The following is a 27,969-nucleotide window of genomic DNA, read 5'->3' as shown; positions in this document are numbered from 1 at the left end:
GCAGTCTTTACACTAATTTTTTTTTTTTTATAAAAGTGCCATTTACAGGGATAGGGATGTAGCTCAGTTGGTAGAGACGTTTCCTAACACGCACAATCCTGGGTTTGCTCCCCAGCACCACATAAACCAGACATGGATGGTAGAAGCATGAATCAAAAGTCCAAGTTATTCTTAGCTACAGAGTACATCTGAGGCCAGCTTGGGCTATCTGAAAGAAAGAAAGAAAGAAAGAAAGAAAGAAAGAGAGAAGGGAAGGAGGGAGGGAGGGAAAGAAAGGGAAGAGAGAAAGGAAGAAAGAAAGAGGGAGGGAAAAAAGCTATAAGGCCATTCATGCTAACATATGGGGGAGGTTGGTTTGTGTGTTTGCTTTTGCAGTACTAAGAACTGATGCACTCTATGTAAGCACCGTTCACATCTATCTTCCCCAGTTGAACTCTACCCCCATAAACCACCCCATTCCAACCTCAAACCCCTCCAGGAACCCCTAGCAAGCTATCCCACTGGGTCTCTACAATTTGGCTGCTCTGGTTACCTCCCAGACGAAGAATTCTATAGGACAGTCCTTATGCTCACAGACCAACCTACATTCTCTTCTCCACCAGCAGATCCTAGAAATCACTTCCCAGGACTGGGTCTGTGGCTCAGTGGGCAGAGCATTTGCCTGGCATGGAGCCTCAACACCATGTAAACAGACATGGCCATGGCCATATGTGCCTGAAATGCCAGCACTCAGCAGCAGAGGCAGGTGGATCAGAAGTTCAAGTTCACATCCTCAACTATGTAACAAAGCTGAGATCAACTGAGCTAGATGAGACCCTGCCTCAAAAATAAGCAACTACCTCAGACTGTACTGCTGCTCTTGCGAAGGATCTGAGTTCAGTTCCCACCAGTGTCAGGTTGCTTGTAACCATCTATAACTCCAGCTCCCAAGGGAATTTGACCCCTCTAACTTGAAATAAAGTAAATCTTAAAAGGGGAGGTTGAGAGATGGCTCAGTCATTCAGAATATTAACGGGGAGGGAGGGGGGTAGCCAGGTGGGTGTGGCACAGGCTTTAATCCCAGGACTTGGGAGGCAGAGGCAAGTGTATCTGTGAGTTTGAGGACAGTCTGGTTTACAAAGCCAGTTCTAGGACAGCCAGGGTTACACAGAGAAACCCTGTCTTGAGGCTGGACCAGAGTTTGATTCCTAGCACCAATGTCAGGTGGCTCATAACAACTGCAACTGTCACTCCAGGGGAGCCCTATGCCTCTGGCCTTGAGCACAAGCACTTACATGCATATAACTACACACAGACTTACACACACACACACACACACACACACAATTGAAAACAATATAAATATTTAAAACAATTTTTCAAAAAACAAAAGGTAAATACACTGAGCAAAGGCACCTTACTACCTTCTGAAGACAGTCTGACCCACGAGTTGTGTGTGACTCATGAGTTGTGTGTTCTGAATGCAGCCAACAGAATTGTAAACTTATTCTAAACATTCCGAGGTAGATTTTCTGTTTTTATTTGTGGGTGGGGAGAGTAGTTTGTCTGTTAACTCAATTGCATGGTTCTGGAGTGAAGTCTGTAGATGAGAACATAGTGTCACAATGACAACAGGTTGGGGACAGCTTGGGAATCCTGGGAGAGGATGGAGCTCTATGGTAAGAACACTTGTTTTTCACATGTGAGATCCTGAGTTCCATCCCAGCTGCAGAGACAACTAACTAAAAGACCCCAAGTTCCTCCACTAGCATAATCAGGATCAGACTCAACAGGGCCCACGAGCATCAAGAATCCACTGAGAAACCACTGTGACCCAAGCCTTGGGAGGCTGAAGTAGGAGGTGGTGACTCCAGGCAGACTGGGCTGCACGGTGAGAGCTTGTGCAGAGGGGAAGCAGAAGGCCAGCTATTCTGTGTTCTCTCTCCCAAAACCTAAACTTTAAGTGAAAAAGGTGATTTTCCTTCTGGTGTTTCAAGACAGGGCTTCTCTGTGTAGCTCTGGTTGTCTTGGAAATCACTTTGTACACCAGGCTGGTCTCGAACTCACAGAGATCTACCTGCCTCTATCTCTGCCTTCTGTCACCACTACCGGCAAGAAAGATGATCTTGTTATCTGGTTTTCTTTCAGAGAAAATTTTAATCTTACTAAACAAGTGGACTTTTGCTCACTTTTATTGGTGCTGAGTTAGTAAAATTAAAATTACCATTTAACTTTAAAAAGTATGAGTAATCAGCTTACCGGCAGACTGCTTAATGTAACCTAAACAAGAGTTACAAAGTTCTCATATGAACAATGTTCTATTTATTAGGCCAATGACTTATAGAGGTGAAGGATTTCACGTCTGTCTTTACAAGCCTGGAGAGGTGTCACAGGCCTCTGTGTAGGAGAATAAGTCAGGAGGTGTATATCTCAGCAAAATATAAGCAAAAAAAGATGAGATGGCAAGGCATGGTAGCACATGCCTGCAATTATTATAGCATATATATGCAAATATACATATATGCTAACATATGTGTGTTATATGTATTATATTTTATAATACATATTGGGAGGCAGAGGCAGGGGGCTCAGAAGTTCAAAATATCCATACACATAAAATAATAAACAAAATTTAAACAAACACACTCCCTAGACATCAGTAAACTTCAGTTTTGAAAAAAAAAATGGGAAAATTTGACATGGTAACACATGCTATAAAGATTTGCATCGATACAGATCTTGGTCAATTTTTTTATACTGTATAAATATTTCTGCTCTTAATTAAGGTATTGTTTTTGTGCAGCTTATTTTAAAATATAATGCATAATTAAGAAATACAGGTTAAAAGATAGTCATCCATAATAGTCAAGCTTGTAGTCATGTTAGTTAGGTTTTTTAGATATATAAAGATGTATTTCAATTAGATAGGTATTCTTCAATCTTTCAGAGACCTTCAGAATGTGGCATTTAAAATGTTTTAAGAAGTTAGGACTTTTCATGACAGTGAGACACATCTGCTCCTGGCAGCATCAATCTACTTCAAGAGGATGATGGGCATCAAAAAGGCTCCTTATGGCGTTGGTTAGCCATTTGGGCAAGAAACTGGCTTTGCCTGGACTGCTTGATGCTGTGCTGTATGAACTGGACATGCAGGACCCACAGAGAAAGGACTGCTGAACTTGACTAAAGGTGAGATGATCCTTCAGGGTTCCTGCTACACAAAAGAGTCTGCCAGACATTCTGCAGGACACAGAAAAAAGTGACTGACAAACTACTAATATAGGTGGAACTATCTTTGAAATTGAAGTCTGCTGGATACTGTAGGGTACTGATATAGGCCTGTAGGCTGAAGACTGGATGCCCGCTATGTTACATAAGAACTTTAGGTGACTATCCAGACAGTGAGATGTCTCTTGTCATTTCTAGAGTTTTGGAAGTTGTTTACAGTGCACTTCCTGTTTACTTAGGTAATATTATATCATTCTGGAGTCTTTTTTTTTTTTTTAAGATTTATTTATTCATTATGGTATACAGCGTTATGTAGGCCAGGAGAGGGCACCAGATCTTACTACAGATGACTGTGAGCCACCATGTGGTTGTTGAGAACTGAACTCAGGACCTCTGGAACAGCAGGCAGTGCTCTTAACCGCTACGCCATTTCTCCAGCCCCCTTCTGGAGTCTTTGATGGAGTTGAAGAATAGTTATTATTAGTTTTCCTTAGTTATGATAAAAGATAAAGTAGATATAAATATTGTAACTGTAATTCTTGTTTGATAACTGTTTTGTTATATGTAATTTTACTTTGTTTAAGTTAAACCTTCCTTTTTACTTAAACAGAAAAGGTGAGGTAATGTGGGATTTCCCTTTGTATGCTGTGATTACCACTGATTAATAAAGAAATTGCTTTGAACCTATAGCAAGGTAGAACTTAGCTAGGTGGGGAAAACTAAACTGAATGCTGGGAGAAAGAAGGTGGAGTCAGAGAGAAGCCATGGAGCCACTGCCACCAGAGACAGATGCCAAACCTTGCCAGTAAGCCACAATCACATGACGATACACAGATTAATGGAAATGGGTTAAATTAAGATGTAAAAGCTAGCCAAAAAGAAGTTAGAGCTAATAGGCCAAGTAGTGACTTAATTAATACAGTTTCTGTGTGGTTATTTTGGGAGTCTGGATAGTCAGGAAATGATCAAGTGGCCTTCCTACAACAAACACATACCTCTTCTAGCACTCGCAAGGATCATGAGCTCAAGGCCAGCAATCTACAGAGAGTCTCACAACTCTAAAAATAAAAGTAAATTTTAATTTAAAAAGTTTAGAAAGGAAATGTGCTAACATGTAATAATCTCAGGGTAGGAGATACTGCTCACACATTATTGTTGGGGTCTCTTTCCCTTTGGTGGGTACTGAAACAGGGTTGCACTCTAAGGCTGGCCTTGAACTCACATCAGTTTTCCTGCCTTAGCCTCCATAAGGTTGGTATTAGAGCAAAAGGCTACCACACCTGGCTTGTGTATTACTTATTTTAAAGACTTATATTTATTATTTTTAATTAAGTGTCTGTGTATGGGTATGTATGTGTGTGTTCCAGTACCTGTAAAGGCCAAAGGCATTGCACCTCCTTGAGCTGGAGTTAAAAGGCAGTTAGTTGTGAGCCTGGGTACTGGGAACTAAACCTGGGTCTTCTACAGGAGTAGTATATGTGCTTAACCAATGAATAATCTCTCCAGGCCCAAATAATAATTTTTATTTTGTTGTTTATTTTTATTTATTGGATATTTTGAGACACTTCCTCTGTGTAGCCCTAGATACACTGGCTGTCCTGGAACTTGCTCTGTAGATCAAAGTGACCTCAAACTCAGAGATCCCCCTGCCTCTGCCTGCCAAGTGCTGGGATTAAAAGTGTGTGACATCCCCACTCTACAATTTTTATTTTATTTATTTATTTATGTAATGTAGCCCTTGCTGGAATGTAACTCACTATATAGACCGGTTTGGCCTCAACTCACCAAGACCTGCTCGCCTCTGCCTCCTGAGTGCTGAGATTAAAGTTCTGTACCACCATGCTCAAATAGTCTTATATTTTACACCACTGTTTTCCTGTGCTTTGTTTAATAATAAGCATGTGTTACTTTTAGAATACAAAACAGTTCTTTTTTTAGATGCTAACAAAGCTATCTGTTATCCAAGAACAAACAGGAACTTCATCTGATTTTAGCAATTCAGTCAACACGGATCCAGAAGTACACACTCCCTCAAGCTCTCGTACACAGTCACTCACACACACAGCTCCGACACACAAATGCTTCCATACACATCCAAGCTCACATGTGCCCATTTTCTTTCTTTCTTTCCTTTCGGGACAGGATCTCACTGTGTAGCCCTACTTACCTAGAACATGCTATGTAGACCAGGCTGGCCTCAAACTCACAGAAATCCACCTGCCTCTGCCTCCTAAATACAGGATTAAAAGTATGTGCCACCAAATCAGATCACACATGCCCATTTTCATTCCAACACAAAGCTAGGACAGAGACCAGAAAGAACAGGGGAACAATAAACCATAATGTCAAATATCCCTAAGAACTTCCAAGTGCCCACAGGCAAAAGTGCAGGAACAAGAAGCAGGAACACCATACAGAAACAAGTTCACTTCTGCATCCTCTACAAGTGCTATGGAGGGGCAGACCATGCCTACCAAAATCAGAGTACTCATGGCTCCAACCAGTAGTGTTTTTTGGAAAGGATCAGTGGCCCTTAAAAAGTAAATGTTGAAGCTGGGCAGTGGTGGTGCACACCTTTAATACCAGCACTTCGAAGGCAGAGGCATACAAATCTCTGAGTTGGAGGCCAGTCTAGTCTACAGAGCAAGTCCTAGGACAGCTAGGACTTTACACAGAGAAACCCTGTCTCAAGAAGAAAAAAAAAGTAAATGCTGAGAGCCAGGTGGTGGTGGTGCACTTCTTTAACCCCAGCACTCAGATCTCTCAAGTTCGAGGCCAGCCTGGACTACAGAGCTAGTTCCAGGATAGCCAAGGCTACACAGAGAAACCCTGTCTTAGCCGGGTGGTGGTGGCGCACACCTTTAATCTCAGCACTTGGGAGGCATAGGCAGGTGGATCTCTGTAAATTCGAGGCTAGCCTGATCTACAGGGTGAGTTCCAGGACCTTCAGGGCTGTTACAGAGAGAAACCTTGTCTCAAAAATAAAAGAGAGAGAGAGAGAGTGCAAGAAGAAACTAGACATTCTACCACACCCCCTTCTCTCTCCTTCCACCTTCAGACTCTTGAGAATGACACTGGATGGTTTTACACCACACCTGATATGCCACCAGGTGAGGTAATAAGATCCACGCAGACTGTGACAGAGAGGGACATGACAGTCATCTCTATTATAAATGGGAGTGCTCTATAAAAAATTCAGACAACCTGCTTAATAATTGAAAATGCTACCTTCATAAACATATTACATAAAAGACACTGAAGCCTAGTTTGGTGGCTCACAGTCAGAATCCCAGCATTTGGGAGGTGGAGGCAGACAGATTAGGAGCTCAAGGTCACCCTCCTCAGCACAGGGGGTAGTGAGGTAGTTCAGTAAGAACTATACTCCCGAAAGCTGTCCCCTGACCTTCATGCAAGTCTGGGCATTCCCGTTCTTTCACACCCTAAATAAATAGAAAAAAGAAAAACAAAGAAACCTTAGTTTAGGTTAGGCAAGGAGGCAGGAGTCTTTAATTCCAGCACCAGGAAGGCAGAGATAAACTCAGAGTAAACCCTGAGTTTCCAGGCCAGTCAAGGGTACAGAGTGAGACCCAGTGTCACCAAAAAACCACCTCAATTTTTTTAGATAAATACAGAATCATTTACAGATAACAATCACAAAGCCTTGGCAATCTGCGTTGAAAGGTGGAGGGGCTGAAGAGATGGCTCAGGAATTAAGGGCTTGCTGCTTTTCTAGAGACTGTTCACTTTCCAGCACCCAAGCCAAGCGGCTCAGCCTCCTGTAGGTCCAGCTTTGCAGGCAGGCCCCTGGGAGTATTCTCACACAGACACATAAAGAAGTAATAAAATAAATCTTTTAAGTGTTCACAGATGAGTTAGCTCCTGAAACCACTGGGACTTGAGAACTCTAGGGCCATCACTCAACAGCTCTCTCTACTATGTATATTCAAGATTTTTTTCATCTTAAAAATTTCAGCCTGGTCTACAAGAGCTAGTTCCAGGACAGGAACCAAAAGCTATGGAGAAACCCTGTCTCGAAAATAAAGAAAAAAAAAAGAAAGAAAAAAAATTTCAAAATACATATATACATATATATTGTGGGAATGCTTTGTTTCTCTAAACTTCTGCACTACTGGTTAATATACCTGAATTTGCTCCTCTATAATGTATTCAGCATGTCTGAGCCATGAAGGCTACCGACCTCATCATACACTGACATTCTGTATTATCTCCTGCAAATAGGAAGACCACTCACAGAACGAAAAACAACCCAGGAGGCTAAGTCAACCAACAGCTCTTCCTCTTGAGCTACTAAAAAGCAAAAGGGCCTAGGAGATTTCCTCCACTCTCTATGCCAGCAAATCCTTGGCCATCAGGGCTTCCCAAACTGCAAATTCCACCAGGAACTGTCCGAGCAGAGAATTGCGACCCACTTCTAGTCTGTATTCAAGATTGTGCGGTACTGGGAGTGGTGACTCCCTCTGGAGGCAGAGGCAGGTGGGCCTCTCTGAGTCTGAGGTCAGCCTGATCTACAGAGTGAGTTCCAGGCCAGCCAGAATTACATCATGAGGCCCTCTGAGGAAGAAGCTTAAGGCCAGGGGCAACAAGTGTAGCCAAGTTTTCCCCAAAGTACTCAAGTTGGAGAGGTGATGACCAAAGACATTTCTCAACAAGAACTGTGTGTAATTCACTAAACTAAGATGCGGCGGAAATATCCCCAACATCTAGAGTCGTCTGTGGGTTAAGAGCTGAAAAAGAGAGAGACTCTCCAATCCAGTCGTAGTGAGGCCTGGGGAAGCTACACAGCCTTTCCCAGCTTCCAATCTGTGAAGTAAGGGTGGAAAGGACCTGCCTAATTACCACCTCAGAGGACTACAGCAATGATACCATGAAAACATAATAGCAGAGTTGGGGCATGGTACAGAGCAAATGCAGCTCTGGCCTGGCTCGGTACGCTGGATCTAGAGGCAAGAGTATGTTTAAAGACACAGTACACCAGTAAACAACTGCCAAGCACTGGAAAGACTTCTCCCGGCCAGGAACAAGAAGAAAAGAAGCTCCCTGGATAAAGGACAGCAGGAGGGCTCAATGGTGAAGTCTGCCGGAAGCTGGCTGGCCCAGGTGTCAGCTCAGTAGGGAGCACTGAGTTAACCAGGGCCCAGTGCTTTCCAACTGTTCTACAGAGGTTTTAACATTATGACTAATAGAAATCTATCAATTTTGCTTTTTTCTTCCTCTAGGTTTTTGGAGAAAGTCTTGCTACGTATCTAGGTTGACCTCAATTTTTACATCCTCCTGCCTTAGCCTCCTGAATGCTGGATGCCACCACACCCTGCTTATTTTTAGCTTTTTTTCTTAAAGACCATTAAGCTCGCCTTTAATCCCAGCACTCGGGAGGCAGAGGCAGGCGGATCTATAAATTTGAAGCCAGCCTGATCTGCAAGAGCTAGTTCCAGGACAGACTCCAAAACTACAGAGAAACCCTGTCTCAAAAAACCAAAAAAAACATTAAGCTCCAACATGCAAATGTACTTGAACACCCACTTAACAAATGTTTGCATGTGTGAAAAATGAATAACATGAAGATGAACAGATGAAAATTTCAGAGACTTCCAACCAATAAGTAAGATAAAAGGGAACATATAACCTAACTGATGTCTTTTCAGAGACATAAAATGAAGGAGAACATGTAACCTAGCTGATGTCTTCTAGGTTACTAGCAGAGCAAACAGCCCTGCTGTCATCTTCAGCCAACACAAGTGCTGAAGGGGACAGCCAGGGCTTGGTCTCGGAACCAGCTTCCCCAAGAGTGGGCCGTAAATGTGTGGGACCCTTGCAGGAGAACTGCACAGTCACCTTTCCATACATCCCTCCACTCCCGTAAGAGCAGAGGCCCTGAGAGCTCTGCTAGCTCTGGCACCTGTCATGAAGCTCCCGGGCTCATTTCTCTCCTTTTCTTGATCATGGTGCAGAACTAACACTTACTCTGGTGTGTCCAGGCATGCATGTGTGTGTGTTGAAACAGGGTCTTACTCTGAAGGCCAACTGGTCTTGAACTCACTATGTAGACTAAGCTGGTCTTCAGCTTGCAGCAATGCTGCCTTAGCCTTCTAAATGCTGGCGTGACAAGCATGCACTAAGATTTATTTTTGTGCTTGTTGATTTTGTCACTTTACTGCAGAGCAGAAATCCTTTAGGTGGTTCAAAGGACTGAGCTCCAGGCCCCGAGCTTGAAGCAGATGCTTTTTCCACTGATCTACATCTCCAGCCATTTTTTTATTCCTAAATCCTTCTGGCTTCTAATTGCACTGTCTCTCAAACAAAACCTAGTACAACAAACAGGTTACACAGTAAACTACTCAAGAGGCATCTACAAGTCTGGCCTCGTCCTAACGTGGGTGGCAGAAGTGCAGCACTGAAGACGGTTTCCCACGCCTGACGCTAGGAAATAAGTAGCAAGAGTAACGCTATAGGAGGGGGACGCTTGACCCCTGGATATACCTTCCTCTAAACGGGAAGAATTCCAGAAACTACCCTAAATAGAAATCAGCAACACCTCTCCCTACCAGAACCGTACCTGCTCCGCCCCGTAGACCGTGGCGAACTGGATGAAATCCTCGATGCGGACGAAGCCATCCCCATCCCTGTCCAGGGCGTCGAACACAGTCCTGAGGCGCGCACCCTCCTCCTGGGCTGTCCCGGGCTCGCTGGACAGCGACAACGCCGAACCTGGGTCCGAGGGTGGCCCGGGACATGCCTGCAGCAGCTCGCCCTCGGAAGGCAAAGGCTCTAGGGGTAGGCCCCGCGTAGGGCGGCAGTCTTCCAGCTCCCCCGGCCAGCTGCACGGGACTTTGGGCTTCTCTGGCTCTTTAAACTGGAGACATGGAACTCTGGGTTCCTCTCGCTCCTCCGGCCAGAAGCAGGGTGCATCCGGCTCCTCCTGCCAGCACAGCGTTGCGTTCTGCTCCTCCGGCCAGAGGCACAGCACCTGGGGCTCCTCCGACCAACAACGAGATGCGTCAGACTCCTCTGGTTCATTGCCCCAGAAACACGGTGAGCTGGGTGCATCGGGCTCCTCGGGCCAGCAACGAGGTGCATCGGATCCCTCCGGTTCCTTGACCAAGAGGAACGGTACATCGGGTTCCCCGGGCCACAGGTGGGGAGCGTCAGGCTCCACTGTCTCCTTGGCCAAGAGGCACCCTGTGTTCACCTCCTGGGAACAGCAGTAAGGGGCGTCAGGCTCTTCCAACTCCTCGGCCAAGAAGGACGGTGCATCGGGCTCCTGGGGCCAGCAGCGAAGGGCGTCAGGCTCTTCCAGTTCCTCTGCCAAGAAGCACGGTGAGTTGGATTCCTCCCATTCCTTGTCCAAAAGGCTGGGTACGTCGGGCTGTTGGGGCCAGCGGCAAGGGGCGTCGGGTTCCTTCAGCTCCCCGGCCAAGGGGCACTGAGCGTCTGACTCCTGAGTCCAGCAACGAGGGGCGTCAGATTGTTCCAGCTCCTTGGCCAAGTGACAATGTGCATCTGGCTCCTGGGGCCAGCAGCGAGGGGCGTCGGGTTCCTCTAGCTCCTTGGCCAAGTGGCACTGTGCGTCTAGCTCCTGGGACCAACAGCAAGGGGCGTCGGGTTCCTCCAGCTCCTTGGCCAAGTGGCACTGTGCATCTGGCTCCTGGGACCAACAGCGAGGGGTGTCGGGTTCCTCCAGCTCCTTGGCCAAGGGGCACTGAGTGTCTGACTCCTGGGGCCAGCAGCGAGGGGCGTCGGATTGTTCCAGCTCCTTGGCCAAGTGACATTGTGCATCTGGATCCTGAGGCCAGCAGCGAGGGGCGTCGAGTTCCTCTAGCTCCTTAGCCAAGTGGCACTGTGCGTCTGACTCCTGGGGCCAACAGTGAGGGGCATCGGATTGTTCCAGCTCCCTGGCCAAGTGGCACTGTGCGTCTGACTCCTGGGGTCGGCAGAGAGGGGCGTTGGGTTCTTCCAGCTCCTTGGCCAAGTGACAGGATACGTCGGGCTCCTGGGACCAACAGCGAGGGGCGTCGGGCGCTTTGACCCAGTGGCTAGGAGCGACAGGCTCCCCTACCTCTTCGGGCCAGCAGATTGGCGCGTTGGGTCCCTCTGGCCACCGTTGAAGCTGGGCGTGTTCCTCGGGCTCATCTGACCAGCCGCGAAGAGCGTCGGGCCCCACCGGCCCCTTGACCCCGCGCTGGGGCCCAGACGCCGGCTCGTCGTGATCCGACAGGGAGGTTGGCTGGCTCAGCTCCATGATCCGGCGCCGGCTAAACTAGGGGTGATGCGAGTGGCGCGGGAGGCAGACAAAGGCGCTCAGGGCGCGGCGGCGGGCGCGGGCATCCCCGCGGCGACGCGGGCGGGCGCGCGCGGGGCGCCCGGGCTGCTGGGGCTGGCGCTCGGGCCCTGCTCTGCCCTCGCCCATCTTCGCACCGCGCCTTAACGGCTCCCGGCCCCGCAGCGCGGCTGGCGCGGGCCCATGTCGGCGGCGCGGCCCGGACGATGTGAGGACCCGGCGGCGGGGAGTGGACGGCAGGAGACAGGTACCAGCCAGGCAGCGGAGGATGAAGCCTTGAGCACCAGAGCTTAGGGACCCAGTGAGGGACGCCGGCGCCGGCCCGCCCTCCGTCGCGCGTGACGTCAGTACGTCCGGTGGCCTGACCACGCCCCCACGAGTTGCTATAAAGGCAGTTTCGAAGCGGGCGCTGTTTAGGGGTGATGCTGAGCTCCCCCGTTTGGAAGGTCTGTATGATTTGCGCGGGTGTAGCGAGCGAAGAGTGATGTCGCGGGAAGAGGCGCGTGAGGATAGGCTTTGGGAAAGTACTGTTGAACAGGAAACCAAACATGCCCATAACCGAGAGAAGCCGCTAGTCTCTCCTGTGTGACTCCACAAGCTGGTAGCTCAGAACAGAACACCAATGGGCAGGGTACCAAGCAGAGGCACAGGAGCGCTCTGACCTCGCGCCAGGTGAGGAATTGCCCAAAGTCAGACAAGGCTAGGATCTGAAGGGCTCGCACATTCCTCCACGGGAGCGAACTGTGAAGTGCGGAGGCACAGATTTTGTTTTTCTTTGATTTGTTGTTTGGTAGCTTTTTGGAACAGGAACTCAAGCAGCTCAAACTACACTTGATCCTCCTGCCTTGGATTACAGACTGACTCCACCCTCTCAGCGCAGGTTTTTAAATTTGATATCCAGTGCTGATCGTCAGCTTGTCATCCAATTACCTTGTCATCAGAGGTCACAGTCAGGAGTGCAGCGCAACAGACTAGGCCTGTTGGGATCAGATGAGGTGCATCCAGGCAAGAGCAAGGAGAAAGTATGAACCAATTTTCGCATTCGTGGGTACCATAGATAAGAATGGTTTCATAAGCAGCTTTGGCAAAAGCTGAAAACTGAGTTCTCTTTCTAGGTGTACAGCCCTGTCCAAACTTCTGAGTCATCCCCCATGGCAAAATTCCCAGCACATGATAGGAGGCTTTGTGCATCTGGCTTCGGGAAAAGGAATGTGATATGGTCCCTTCTCCAAACCACAGCCTTATTTTCTTGTAAGAACTGTATGCTTTTGTAAGGAAAATTGCATTCAAAAAATAAAGTCCCTTCCATCTAATGCAAGGACTGGAAATTGCCTTTGGCCAGCTAACACCCTCAGAGGCGGTTCCAGTAAGTGCCAGCCTTTCTATTTAGGGATATTATGGTAAGGATCCATCTGTCCTTTGGTGTTCTCCGGCAGGTCCGAGGCTGGCTTTCTGAGGAGCAGACAATGCTAAGAAAAATATTTATGGCTTCCATGGCTTTTGTGCCCAAATAGAACTACTGCATGGAGAATGTGCACCTTCCTGCTTGGACCAAGTAGAGGCCAGGAAGATGGTTCGGTCGGTAAGGTGACTGCCCTGAAGTTATGAAGGCCTGAGTTCAGATTCCAGCACCCATCTAAAACGCTGAGTGTGTACCTACAGTCCCAGCACTAACGGCAGATACGGGAGGATCGCTGTGACATGCTAACCGGCCAACCTAACTGAATTGTGAGCTCCAAGTTCAGTAAAACACTGTCTCTAAAAATAAGGTGGACGGCTAGAGAGATAACTAGGTAGTTAAAAACACTGTCTTTGCTGGGCAGTGGTGGCACATGCCTTTAATCCCAGCACACAGGAGGCAGAGGCAGGTGGATCTCTTTGAGTTTGAGGCCAGGCTGTTCTACAAGAGCTAGTTCCAGGACAGGCTCCAAAGCTACAGAGAAACCCTGTCTCAAAAAAAAAAAGCAAAAAAAAAAAAAAGGTTCAGTTTCTAGCACCCACATGGCAGGTCATAACCAGGTGTAACTCCAGTTCCAGCAGATTGGATTCCCTACTCCAACACCAGATATACATGTGGTACACAGATATATAAGCAAGGAAACCCTCTTAACACATAAAATAAACATTTCTTAATATTAAACTTAACAAAAAATAATATAGGAGAAATGGCTCAGTAGTTGAGAGCAATTGCTGTGCAAGCAGAAAGTCCAAGTTCAGATCCCAGTACACATGTTAAAGTTACGTGTGATCCTGGGCCGTCTTGTAACACCAGTCATCAAAAGTGTAGAGACAGGAGGATCACTGTGGTTAGGTGGCTGTCAGCCTAGCTGAAAAATTAAAGTCCTAAGTTCACCAAGATTTCTGGGCTCAAAGAACCAAGGTAGAAAGTAATAGAGAAGATAGCTGCCACCACCTTCTTGTGCACACACAGAATCACCTGTCCACACATGTGTGCGTAGGCCACACACATCTCACACACACATGCACACATACATGCACACATACAAAATGCAAAATAAGGTGGAGAGTGATTGAGGAAGACACTAGACACTTTTAAGATGTCAGTTTCTGACCTCCACAAGCACAGGCACACACAGTTGCACACACACAGGACTGAAGCAGGAGGGTTGACATCAATCTCAGACCAGACACATAAAACAAAACAAATAAGAAAAAGAAGCACCAGCCGCCACTTTTGCTGAAAAAGGCATTGACTTACATAGGCACGATTGAAGGCAGAAAGGTGTGTCACTGCTCTGACCCTGCACGGTGAGGCCACACCCTGGAGCAAAGACAAATAGCACAATGAGAACTGGATTGCTCCCCCAAAGTGATGATAGCATGCAGGACCACCTTGCAGAACTGGAACTGAGACCTGATCAGTCAGACCACACCCTGCCAAGGCCTGCTTAGTTATGATCACCTCTTCCCTTACCCCATTCATCCTCTCCTTACCCCTAATTGATGTCTACCGGGAAGATGGACTTGGAGGCCACTGAACCTTATTCTCTATTCTTCCCATTGTGGCCAGATTAGGGAATTCCTCCCCTTTCTGCTTTTATTCCCCACCACTCTTCATCTTTAATTGGCATATCTGCAAGGGTGGCCAAGACCTTCGGGGCTGCCAGTTTTATAATTTTTTAAAAATGCTGCAAGATCCCCAGCTGCAGTAGGCAGCAGAAATGCTGTAGGTCCCAAATGGTGGTAGCAGGCCATGTGGCGGCAGACAGCCGACCCTGTGAGCAGCCAGTCCCAGGCAGAGACAGCTAACGGTCCCAGAGTGGTGGCCCGAGCGGTGGTGGCAGTCCATGTGGCAGCAGGCATCGGGCCCTGAGAGCAGCCAGTCCCAGGCAGAAATGGCTGCCGGTCCCCGAGCAATGGCTGGTCCCAGGCAGGGAGACACATGGTTTGGCCATAGCCAAAGGTTTTGCTCTAAAGACTCCAGTCACACTGACTGCCATTCCAAACCAGGAACTTCCTGCAAAGGAAGACCCAGTATGGACACAAATTTCACTTCTCCCAGGAGATAGTAGCAGGGTGACTACTATGTGTAGTCTACACATAGAATCTTACTTTTTTTATTTTTAACACTGTGTGTGTGTGTGTGTGTGTGTGTGTGTGTTTGGAATTATGGGCATGTAGGTGCAGGTGCTTACAAAGACCAGAGACATCAGATCGTCTTAGAGCTGCAGTTACAAGCAGCTGTGAGCTCTTTGTGTGGGTGCAGTGAACTGAACTCAAACCAGTGCTAAACCAGTGCAGGCCTCAACCCTTCTGTACATTTCATATTTAAAGAATCTGGGGCTGAGCTGGGCTGCGGTGGCACACACCTTTCATCCCAGCACTCGGGAGGCAGAGGCAAGCAGATCTCTGTGAGTTCGAAGCCAGCCTGGTCTACAAGAGCTAGTTCCAGGACAGGCTCTAAAAAAATAAAATAAAATAAAAAGAATCAGGGGCTGCTGGAGAGATGGCTCAGCGGTTAAGAACACTGGCTGCTCTTCCAGAGAATCCAGGTTCAATTCCCAGCACCCACATGGCAGCTCACAACTGTCTATAAACTCCAGTTCCAGGGGATTCAACACCCTCACACAGACATACATGCAGGCAATACACAATGTACATGAAATAAAAATAAATTATTTAAAAAAGAGTATTTGACAAAGAGTCTGTACAATTTTAGATTCCTACAATTTTGGAGGAAAAAATTTGTTTTTGATTTTCGAGACAGGGTTTCTCTGTAGCTTTGGAGCCTGTCCTGAAACTCGCTCTCTAGGCTGGCCTCAAACTCAAAGAGATCCACCTGCCTCTGTCTCCCCAGTGCTGGAATTAAAGGCATGTGCCACCACCACCCAGCTATTTTTAAAGATTTATTTTAAATGTATGTGTATTTTGCCTGTATATATGTAGCTGCACCGTACATATATTTTGCCTGGTTTCTGTGGAGGTCAGAAGAGGGCATTGGATCCCTTGAAGCTGAAGTCACAGAGATTGCAAACTGCCATTTGGGTGCTGAGAACCAAACCCAGGTTAGCCACATAGTTCACTGTCCTCAACACTGGGCAGTCTCTCTAGCCACTTAAACTAATTTTTAATTATCTAGATGTTTCTTCCCTGTAGAAACAGGACATCAAACTCATTTTGTATTTTCTTGAACCCCTGATCTTCCTGTCTCCACTTCCCAAGTATTGAGATTACAAGTGTATGCCACATTTTAATTGTACAGTTTTTTAATTTTTTTATATTATTATTGTTTTTTTAAGATTATTTATTTATTTTATGTGCATTGATGCTTTGCCTGCATGTATGTCTGCCTGTGTGAGGGTGTCAGGTTCCCTGGAACTGGAGTTACAAACAGTTGTGAGCTGCCATGTTGCTGGAATTGAATCTGGGTCTTCTGGAAGAGCAGCCAGAGCTCTGAACTCCTGAGCCATCTCTCCAGCATTTGTATAATATTTTTTTATTTCTACAGTAAAATAATTATTACATATAGTCATATATGTAATAAAATTAACATACATCACCTTCCATAAATTCTCATATTGAAAGACCCCCACAGTATAGACAAACAGCTAAGCAGCAGCAACGCCAGGCTTAAACTTTGGAGCAACACAAGTAACATTAGAGCAGGGAAGTTCGACTTGAGAACAAGGGCGGAGAAGCCAGGCAAGATATCTGCGGTCAGCCGGTCAGCCATCTGGCCCCAAGCGATAAGGAGCCAAACTAGAAACAGGAAAAGTGGAAGGCCCTCTGGATACCCCCTCCCAGAACCCGCAGCTGGCCTGCTCCCATGAGAACATCCCGTTTGCTTAGGGAACCCGGATGCCTATAGTCAGCACATATGCCCAACTTAGAATATCAGCAATTCACAGAAGAGACAACTCCCCCTATGAAAGATCCCAGCTTAGCTGCTGTAACGTCATTTCACAAAGCTTTTGACGAACGACTGTAAGTGCAGAGTAAGGTCAGGGTCCCTGGCTGCAAAACAGGATATCTATATCTACAGGACATCAATTAACAGGAAATCTGTTGCCATACATCTGTGCTGTAAAAGGAAAGAAAGAACAAAAGGGAAACAGGATATCTGTTCCCATACATCTGTGCTGGGAAAGGAAAAACCACCTATGCCCCTTGCCCCATTCCAACTGACCACTAACAACGCATTTGCTTCTGTAATCTGCTTCTGCTGCCCTCTTTCCTATAAAAAGACCTTCCCCCAGTCTGCAGGCGCGCTTTGTCTTGCTTTGTCTTTCGAGAGACTAAGTCGCCCCAGGTACCTGTGTACTGAATAAAGCCTCTTGCTGTTTGCATCCGAAGAGTGATCTCACTGTTCCTTGGGAGGGTCTCCTTAGCCTGAAAGACTGCCCACCACTGGGGTCTTTCATTTGGAGGTCCCACCGAGATTTGGAGACCCCTACCCAGGGACCACCAACTCACCACCGGGAGGTAAGCTGGCCAGCACAATTGTTTTCTGTCTGTCTTCTGTCTTTTATGTTTGCGCCTGCGTTTGTACTGGTTAGCTAATCAGATTTGTATTTGGCGGACCCGTGGAGGAGCTGACGAGCTCGTACTCCCGACCGCAGCCCTGGGAGAGGTCCCAGTGGTGTTTGGGGGCCCGATTCGTGGCCCATTTGCAGTTTGTGAGTCGCGTGGAACTGGGACTGTTGGGGGCTGCCCCACTGTCTGAGGGATTTGTGACTGTTTTGGGAGACGAGGAGCCCGGGTCCTCAAAGTCTCCGTCTGAATTCTTGCTTTCGGTTTTACGCCAAAGCCGCGCTGCGAGTTTCTGTGTCTGTCTAAGTTGTATTTTGTTTGTCTGTCTAATTGTTACTGTCACCGCAGTTGAGAGAATGGGCCAATCTGTAACCACCCCTCTAAGTCTGACTTTACAGCACTGGCGAGACGTCCAAGACATTGCAAATTACCAGTCAGTGGACGTTCGGAAGAGATGCTGGGTAACTTTCTGTTCCTCGGAATGGCCCACGTTCAATGTGGGCTGGCCAAGGGATGGTACTTTTGACATCAATGTTATCTTACAGGTAAAGGCTAAAGTGATGGATCCTGGCCCTCACGGGCATCCAGACCAGGTAGCGTATATCGTGATCTGGGAGGCGATGGCTTATGACCCACCGCCCTGGGTCAAGCCTTTCGTCACCCCGAAACCCCCTATCCTTACCCCCTCTGCACCTACTTTACCCCCTCCACTCCTTCCCACCCCAACGGGACCTCCGCCCCACTCCTCCCTGTACCCAACCCTCACCAAGTCCCCGGTGCCCAAGCCCCCTCCTCCAAAAGTCTTGCCCCCAGATGATGACCTACTGATGGACCTACTCACGGAGGGCCCTCCCCCATATCAGGAGCCAGCTCCACGGCCTCCGAATGAGGCTGACTCAACTGAAAGAAAAGAAGAACAAGCGGCGCCGGCCTCTGCTGGTCCTTCTCCGATGGCCGCATGCCTGAGGGGACGAAGGGACCAGCTGCATGCAGCGGATACAACCTCCTCACAGGCATTCCCTCTTCGCACGGGAATGAACGGCCAACTGCAGTACTGGCCATTCTCCTCCTCAGACCTCTACAACTGGAAAAATAATAACCCTCCTTTTTCTGAGGACCCCTCTAGGTTGACTGCTCTGATTGAATCTATTTTGATTACCCATCAGCCTACATGGGACGACTGCCACCAGCTGCTGCAGGCCCTGCTGACTTCGGAGGAACGGCAGAGGGTCCTCCTGGAAGCCCGGAAGGAAGTCCGGGGACCTGATGGCCGCTCCACCCAATTGCCTAATGAAATAGATTCTGCCTTTCCCCTTGAATGCCCCTCTTGGGATTTCACCACGGTGAAAGGTAGGAATCACCTAGCCCTCTATCGCCAGTTGCTCATAGCGGGTCTCCACAGGGCGGCTCGACGCCCAACGAATTTGGCTCAGGTAAAGCAGGTTATACAGGGGTCAGAGGAAACTCCCTCTGCGTTCCTTGAGAGGCTCAAAGAGGCTTACCGCAGATATACTCCCTATGACCCTGACGACCCCGGACAGGAGACCAATATCTCCATGTCTTTTATTTGGCAGTCAGCTCCAGATATCAGACGCAAGCTGGAGCGTCTAGAGAACCTCAGGGAAAGCTCACTCAGGGATCTGCTAAAGGAAGCAGAAAAGATTTTCAATAAGAGGGAGACTCAGGAAGAGAGGGAGGACCGCCTCAGGAGAGAAGCAGAGGAACGAGAGGACCGCTTCAGAAAAGAAGCCGAGGAAAGGGAAAAAGAGAGGGACCACAAGAGACATAAGGAAATGAGTAAACTTTTGGCCACCGTAGTGTCAGGGCAAAGACAGGATAGACAGGGGGGAGACAGAAGAGGGCTACCCCTCGACAAGGACCAATGTGCCTACTGGAAAGAAAAGGGGCATTGGGCAAGGGATTGTCCCAAGAACCCGAGGGGACCCAGAAGACCAAGACCTTCTCAGACCTCCCTCCTAGCTCTGGACGACTAGGGAGATCAGGGCCAGGAGCCTCCCCCTGAGCCCAGGATAACCTTAGATGTTGGGGGGCAACCCGTCACCTTCCTAGTTGATACCGGAGCTCAACACTCGGTGCTAACCAGGGACCCCGGACCCCTGAGTGACAAGTCTGCCTGGGTCCAAGGGGCCACTGGTGGAAAACGATACCGATGGACCATGGATCGCAAGGTTCTCCTAGCAACCGGTAAGGTGACTCATTCTTTCCTCCACGTGCCTGACTGTCCATATCCGCTCCTAGGAAGGGACTTGCTCACAAAATTAAAAGCCCAAATTTACTTCAAGGAAACCGGAGCACAGGTAGTTGGCCCTCAGGGACAACCCTTACATGTGCTGACTCTCAGCCTAGAAGATGAATATAGGCTGCATGAAAAAGACAGTACCACTGCGGCCCCCACTGAGGCTTATTGGCTGGATCGCTTTCCCCAGGCATGGGCAGAAACCGGGGGAATGGGGCTGGCCAGACAGCAGCCCCCTCTAGTGGTAAGCCTCAAGACAACTGCTACTCCTGTCTCGATTAAACAGTATCCCATGTCTCATGAGGCAAGGGAAGGAATAAGGCCTCACATCAAAAGGCTTCTTGACCAGGGAATATTAGTCCCCTGCCGGTCCCCTTGGAATACCCCCTTGCTGCCCGTGAAAAAGCCAGGGACTGGGGACTATAGACCTGTGCAGGATCTAAGAGAGGTCAATAAACGGGTGGAAGACATACACCCGACAGTTCCTAACCCCTACAATCTGTTAAGTGGACTATCACCCTCGTATACTTGGTATACCGTCCTGGACCTCAAGGATGCATTCTTCTGCCTGAGACTGCACCCCAAAAGTCAGCCCATATTTGCCTTTGAATGGAAGGATCCTAAACTGGGGATTTCAGGACAGCTGACCTGGACCAGGTTGCCTCAGGGTTTCAAAAATAGCCCCACCCTGTTCGATGAGGCCCTACACCGAGACTTAGCGGATTTCAGGGTGAGGCATCCTGGCCTGATACTGTTACAATATGTTGATGATCTCTTGTTAGCTGCTACTTCGGCTCAGGACTGTATAAAAGGAACTGAGGCATTACTACAAGCCTTGGGGGATCTAGGGTACCGAGCTTCTGCCAAAAAGGCCCAAATATGCCAACGGCAGGTCACCTACCTAGGGTACCAAATCAGAGAAGGACAGAGGTGGCTAACGGAGGCCAGGAAAGACACAGTTATAAAAATCCCTACACCCCGGACACCCCGCCAGCTGAGAGAGTTCCTAGGGACAGCGGGATTCTGCCGGCTCTGGATCCCCGGATTCGCGGAACTGGCAGCCCCTTTGTACCCACTGACTAAGCAGGGGGTGATGTACTCATGGGGATCGGATCAGGACGAGGCTTTTCAGAAAATCAAACGGGCTCTGCTCACAGCCCCAGCCTTAGGCCTCCCTGACCTGACTAAGCCTTTTGATTTGTTTGTCGATGAGAAGCAAGGATATGCAAAAGGGGTCTTGACCCAGAGGCTGGGGCCCTGGCGGCGGCCAATAGCCTACCTGTCCAAGAAATTGGACCCCGTGGCTGCAGGATGGCCCCCATGCCTCAGAATGGTAGCAGCAGTGGCAGTCCTCACCAAGGACGCTGGCAAACTGACTATGGGCCAACCTTTGACCATCCTGGCCCCACATGCAATTGAGACTCTAATCAGACAACCCCCAGATTGCTGGCTCTCCAATGCCCGCATGACCCATTATCAGGCCATGCTCCTGGACTCGGACCGAATCCATTTCGGACCAGTGGTGGCGCTCAATCCTGCAACCCTGCTACCACTCCCAGAGGAGAGACACGACTGTCTCGAGATCCTTGCGGAAATGCACGGGACCAGACCGGACCTGACGGATCAACCCCTCCGGGATGCGGATGTCACCTGGTACACTGACGGCAGCAGCTTTTTGCGGGAAGGTGAGCGAAAGGCGGGTGCCGCGGTAACCACCTCTGGGCACAGCCTCTGCCTGCGGGGACATCTGCGCAGCGAGCAGAGCTTGTCGCCTTGACACAAGCTTTGAGGATGGCAGAAGGTAAGAAGCTCAATGTCTATACTGACAGCCGATATGCTTTTGCCACTGCTCATGTTCACGGGGAGATATACAGAAGAAGAGGGCTACTGACTTCAGAAGGAAAGGAAATCAAAAATAAACCAGAGATCTTAGCCTTGTTAGAAGCTTTATTTCTGCCTCGGAAACTGAGCTTTATACATTGCCCAGGACACCAGAAAGGAGACAGCCCTGAGGCTCGAGGAAACCGGCTGGCTGATGAAGCCGCCAAACAGGTGGCCCTGCAAGCTCCGCTGGCCATACTGCCCATGCACCAAGATAAGAGAGACCCCCTCAAATATGATGAGGAGGATCTAAAGCTCCTGGCAGACATGGGAGCGGAGCAGGACCAGAAAACGGGCGAATGGACATGGAAGGGAAAAACAGTGATGCCGATGGCATACACTTATAAGATGCTTGATTACTTACGTAAATTGACCCATCTAAGCCCCCGAAAGATGAAAACTTTGTTAGACCGGCAGGAAACTTTTTGCTATTTACTGGGGCGAGACAGCATCCTCCAAAAAGTTCTGGACAAATGTAGAGCATGTGCACAGGTAAATGCAGGAAAAACCAAGGTGGGACAGGGGGTGCGAATCCGTGGACATCGACCAGGAGTACAATGGGAAATTGACTTTACTGAAATAAAACCAGGCATGTATGGATACCGGTACTTATTGGTATTTGTGGACACCTTTTCGGGATGGGTGGAAGCCTTCCCGACCAAGCATGAGACAGCAAAAATTGTGACCAAAAAGCTGCTGGAAGAAATCTTCCCCAGGTATGCCATGCCCCAAATGTTGGGCACTGATAATGGGCCCGCCTTTGTCTCCCAGGTAAGTCAGTTGGTGGCCAAACTATTGGGGATTGATTGGAAATTACATTGTGCATACAGACCCCAGAGTTCAGGACAGGTAGAAAGAATGAATAGAACTATTAAGGAGACTTTGACCAAATTAACGCTTGCAACTGGCACTAGAGACTGGGTGCTCCTACTACCCCTAGCCCTCTACAGAGCTCACAATACACCAGGACCCCACGGGCTCACACCTTTTGAAATACTATATGGGGCGCCCCCGCCCTTCATTAATTTCTTTGACTCCAACATTTCAGACTTTGCTAATAGCCCCTCTCTGGAAGCTCATTTACAGGCACTCCAGATCGTGCAGAGAGAGGTCTGGAAGCCACTTGCTGCAGCCTATAAGGAACAATTAGACAGACCAGCGGTACCTCACAGCTACCAGATTGGCGATACAGTTTGGGTCCGCAGACATCAGACTAAGAATCTGGAACCCCGCTGGAAAGGACCCTACACCGTGCTGCTAACCACTCCAACGGCACTGAAAGTTGACGGCATCGTGGCCTGGGTCCACGCCTCCCACGTAAAAGCAGCTCGTACGGAAGGAGATACAGCAGAACCACTATGGAGGGTCCAGCGCTCTCAAAACCCTCTAAAGATAAGACTTACCCGGGGGCCCCATTGACTGGTTTATGGATCTTGTTGGGACTAGGGATGATAGTCCGGGGAGACAGCCCTCACCTGGTACGCTCCCTAAAATGGCAGGTATTGTCCTCGGTCGGAGAAGTTGTCTGGGAAATTCAGGCAAACCATGCTATAGACACCTGGTGGCCCCCACTTACCCCGGATTTCTGCCAGCTTGCAGCAGGATCAGAGATATGGGATATTCCTGATTTGCTACCTACACAGTTAAAGGACCGGGCAGGCAGCCGCTTTTCTCCTGGGGGAAAATTCGGCTGTGGAAGCCCTGAAGGAAGATGCTTCCTGGGGCAATTAGATTTCTATGTCTGTCCCCGGGATGGGCGGGAGCGAGACCAGGTCCACGCTGTGGAGGATGGGAAAGCTTATTCTGTAATGCCTGGGGATGTGAAACAACCGGGGATGCGTTTTGGAAGCCTAGCTCCTCATGGGACTGGATCACTGTTCATAAGAACTACACCTCCCCTAGAGAGTGTTCCACAAAAAATACTGGAAAATGTAAAGGCAACCCCACCTGCCTGCCCTTAAACATCACCTTCACCCCCCGAGGTCGAGCATCAGGGCAGTCTAACTGGATGACAGGGAGGACTTGGGGCCTCCGATGGTACTTCCCAAACAGAATGACTAAGAAGGACCTAGGTGCCATCTTCACTATAAAACTAAAAGTGGAAATGGCCCGCCAAGCAGTTGGTCCTAATCTAGTTATTTCTGACCAAAGATCCCCATCACAGCCCGGCCAGGCAGCGCTCCCAGAAGCTCCCCTCAATGTACCAGCCACCCCATCAACTGCTTCTACCCCACTCACAGCCTCCCCGACTCCTTACCAACCCGGGACCGGGGATAGGTTACTTGATTTAGTCCAGGGGGCATATCTAGCCTTAAATGTGACAGACCCCAATAAGACCCAGGAATGTTGGTTATGCTTGATTTCCAGACCCCCCTATTATGAAGGGATAGCAGTGACAGGTACCTATGTCGTATATAACTCTCCACCCACACAGTGCATCGGTCTTCCCCAGCACAAACTAACCCTGTCGGAGGTATCAGGAAAAGGACTCTGCATGGGAACAGTCCCAAGCTCTCATCAAGCTTTATGCAATACTCTACAGCCCGTCCCATCCGGTTATTATTTAACCGCACCAAGCGGTACCTACTGGGCTTGTAGCACTGGGATCACCCCTTGTCTATCAACAACCGTACTTAACCTGACCTCTGATTACTGTGTTTTAGTTGAATTATGGCCTAAAGTTACATATCATGATCCTGAATATATTTACAGTCATTTTGAAGGGAGACCTCGATTCAAACAAGAACCAGTATCCCTTACTTTAGCCCTGCTGTTAGGAGGACGAACTGCAGGAGGTATAGCAGCAGGGGTAGGAACTGGTGCTTCTGCCCTTGTAGCTACCAGCCAATTCAGACAGCTTCAAGCGGCAATGCATACAGACATCAAGGCCTTAGAAGAATCAGTCAGCGCCCTTGAGAAATCCCTAACCTCTCTGTCAGAAGTGGTGCTGCAGAACCGCAGGGGGCTTGATATATTGTTCCTGCAAGAAGGAGGCTTATGCGCTGCCCTGAAAGAGGAATGTTGTTTTTATGCAGACCATACTGGCCTAGTCAGAGACAATATGGCAAAACTGAGGGAAAGACTTAAGCAGAGGCAGCAGTTGTTTGAGTCAGAGCAGGGATGGTTTGAAGGCTGGTTCAACAGGTCTCCCTGGTTTACCACCTTGGTTTCCTCCATCATGGGCCCCCTAATCGTTATACTTTTAATCTTGCTTTTTGGGCCTTGTATCCTAAATCGCTTGGTCCAATTCATGAAGGACAGGCTGTCTGTCATCCAGGCTCTGGTCCTGACACAACAGTATCATCAGCTTAGACAGTTTGATCCCGAAGACATGGATACCACAGCTAAATGAATAAAGGGTTTTATTCAGTTTATAGAAAAAGGGGGGAATGAAAGACCCCCACAGTATAGACAAACAGCTAAGCAGCAGCAACGCCAGGCTTAAACTTTGGAGCAACACAAGTAACATTAGAGCAGGGAAGTTCGACTTGAGAACAAGGGCGGAGAAGCCAGGCAAGATATCTGCGGTCAGCCGGTCAGCCATCTGGCCCCAAGCGATAAGGAGCCAAACTAGAAACAGGAAAAGTGGAAGGCCCTCTGGATACCCCCTCCCAGAACCCGCAGCTGGCCTGCTCCCATGAGAACATCCCGTTTGCTTAGGGAACCCGGATGCCTATAGTCAGCACATATGCCCAACTTAGAATATCAGCAATTCACAGAAGAGACAACTCCCCCTATGAAAGATCCCAGCTTAGCTGCTGTAATGTCATTTCACAAAGCTTTTGACGAACGACTGTAAGTGCAGAGTAAGGTCAGGGTCCCTGGCTGCAAAACAGGATATCTATATCTACAGGACATCAATTAACAGGAAATCTGTTGCCATACATCTGTGCTGTAAAAGGAAAGAAAGAACAAAAGGGAAACAGGATATCTGTTCCCATACATCTGTGCTGGGAAAGGAAAAACCACCTATGCCCCTTGCCCCATTCCAACTGACCACTAACAACGCATTTGCTTCTGTAATCTGCTTCTGCTGCCCTCTTTCCTATAAAAAGACCTTCCCCCAGTCTGCAGGCGCGCTTTGTCTTGCTTTGTCTTTCGAGAGACTAAGTCGCCCCAGGTACCTGTGTACTGAATAAAGCCTCTTGCTGTTTGCATCCGAAGAGTGATCTCACTGTTCCTTGGGAGGGTCTCCTTAGCCTGAAAGACTGCCCACCACTGGGGTCTTTCAATATGGGTGATGGTCAGTGTGTTTGGCTTTTAGTGTGTGGTATCACAGGCTGATGACGCTGGCTCAGTAGGCAAAGTGCTTTCTCCGCAAGGCTGATGACCTCGGTTCAAGCCCTGGACCCCACATAAAGACAGAGGGAGAACTGACTCCATAGAGTCCTCTTTATGAAGACCACATTTGTGCCGTCAGACACGCATCCACACAAAAATGTCATTCACACACATAATGATCATAATAACTAACAGCTTAAAAAGAGATAGGATCACACCATGTTTCCCGAAGTGGCCTTCAACTCAAGATTCTCCTGCCTCAGCTTTCCGGAAAGAGACTACAGGTGCAAGCCTGGCAATGATGCTGGTTCTTTTTTTGTTTTGTTTTGTTTGCTTTGTTTTTTGTTTGTTTGTTTTTGTTTTTTGAGATGGGATTTCTCAGTAGCTATAAAGACTAGCAATGTTGTTTCTTTTAAAAAAAAATTCACTGGGTGGTGGTGGCACATGCTTTTAATCACAGCACTCAAGAGACAAGAGGGCAGGTGGATTTCTGTGAGTTTGAGGTGAGCCTGGTCTATAGAGCAAGTTCCAGGACAGCCAGAGAACACAAAGAAACCCTGTCTCAGAAAAAAAAAATTAAGTTTTTGTACAGCCTTCTCCTCAGAGCAGAGCAACTGTCATCTTCATGAGAGCAGCTGTATCAGCTTGCAAACCATCCATCGTCCATCGTCCATCGTGGTTGGCTTGCTGGCTGTTGCTGACATTTCATCTCCAATGAGGAGGAGGCCTGAGGGGAAGCCTTCTTCTGTGCTGGGTGCAGCAAGCCTAATAAACGCATTGGTTCTCTGTGGTGAACTGTGGTGGAATCCAGCTTTGGTTTGTCGTTGGAACCTTAGAAGGCTTAGATATTACCCTGCCACCACTGAGAGAAAGTCCTCGCACAAAAGGGGTTATTTATCAAAACATGGGCCGTTTACCAGTGGCTACACCATTGAAAAATAATACCTTCTTTCTCTCCCTCAGGGAGCAGTGGGAATTGACAAGCCCCTGGCCCATCCATAGAATGTTGATGGGCACAATCGTGTGCAGATAATCACAGCTGATCTGAGTCTGTGCACGCAGTGGTCAGGTCAGATCTGGAGAACAGCTTTCTACAGTACTCCTCCTCATCCTCTGGTTCTTACACCCTTCCTGCCCTCTCCGCCGTATTTCTTGAACTTTGGAGGGGGTGAGATTTAGGGCTGAGCATTCAAAGGTAAGTTATCATCAACACTTTGACCAGTTAAGTGTCTCCAGTGACTACTATTTGCTGATAGATAAAGGAGGCTTCTTGAATCACTGCAGAGTGAGAACAGCACTTATCTATGGGCATAGATGAAGGAATGTTTAGAAGGAAGTTTGACAGTCACATGGCCATTTAGCAAAACAACAGAAGTGACTCCCTGCCACCCAACCCCAGGGCCCACAGCTACAGGCTTTATTTTGATTTTTGGGTTTGTTTGTTTGGTTGGTTGGTTTGGGTTTTTGTGTGTATTTTGAAACAGGGTGTTACTACGTAGCTTTGGCTGTCCTAGAACTCATTATATAGACCAGGCTGGCCTCAAACACACACTCAGAGATTCACCTGCCTCTGCCTCCTCGGTGCTGAAATCAAAGGTGTGCACCAACATGCCAACTTCAGCCACAGGCTTTAGAACAATTTATAGTACCGGATGTGAATTCCTTCCTGTGGGGTGGGTCTCAATTCCAATCAGAAAATAGTTGGTTATCCCCGCAACAGATTTGCCACAATTGTACTGGAGGACCTATCTCATCTGTAGTATTCAGGACCCATGACTGAGAGAGACCACTCAGGACTTTCTCCCAAAGTAGCCTGCATAGACTTGCTGTTGTTACGAGAACTAGCCAGCATGGAAGACGCATCCACTCCATTCCAGCTTTACATCTCTCGGTCCTGGTTGCGTCTTCAACAAGGGGGTTCTTAGCATCTCGATCCCGTGAGTATTCAACTGCCTGTGTTGTTTGGATGCTCGGGGTTGGTCCTTGCTCTCATTTGCACTGGAACTAGAGATTACTCTAGATACCGGCTGGTTTCCTGTCAACCCGACAAGCTAGA

General features: G+C 48.3%; 2 protein-coding genes across 3 annotated transcripts in view; one reads left to right on the top strand and one right to left on the bottom strand.

Annotated features, from left to right (window-relative positions):
• Window positions 1–11,798, bottom strand: part of Rab11fip3 (RAB11 family interacting protein 3) — a 75,142-nt gene extending 63,344 nt beyond the window's left edge. The window contains exon 1 of one of the 2 annotated variants that reach the window (XM_041676013.1): window positions 9,782–11,798. In XM_041676013.1, coding sequence (XP_041531947.1) covers window positions 9,782–11,464 — 1,683 coding nt within the window. In that variant the 5' untranslated portion in view covers window positions 11,465–11,798. The remainder of the gene's footprint in view (window positions 1–9,781) is intronic. The other variant, XM_041676014.1, reaches the window with a different exon arrangement.
• Window positions 11,799–18,411: 6,613 nt separating this feature from the next.
• Window positions 18,412–23,323, top strand: LOC121464063. The gene is given in 3 exon segments (XM_041676688.1): window positions 18,412–21,463; window positions 21,466–23,110; window positions 23,194–23,323. Coding segments are annotated over 2 exon segments (4,605 nt in total). The 5' UTR covers window positions 18,412–18,444; the 3' UTR covers window positions 23,052–23,110; window positions 23,194–23,323.
• The last annotated feature ends 4,646 nt before the right edge of the window (window positions 23,324–27,969 follow it).

The sequence above is a fragment of the Microtus oregoni genome, unplaced genomic scaffold (assembly GCF_018167655.1).
Source record: "Microtus oregoni isolate MIOR12 unplaced genomic scaffold, Mior012 000027F_ref0000203, whole genome shotgun sequence".
Classification (NCBI taxonomy): domain Eukaryota; kingdom Metazoa; phylum Chordata; class Mammalia; order Rodentia; family Cricetidae; genus Microtus; species Microtus oregoni.
This window is presented reverse-complemented; position numbering and strand designations above follow the sequence as displayed.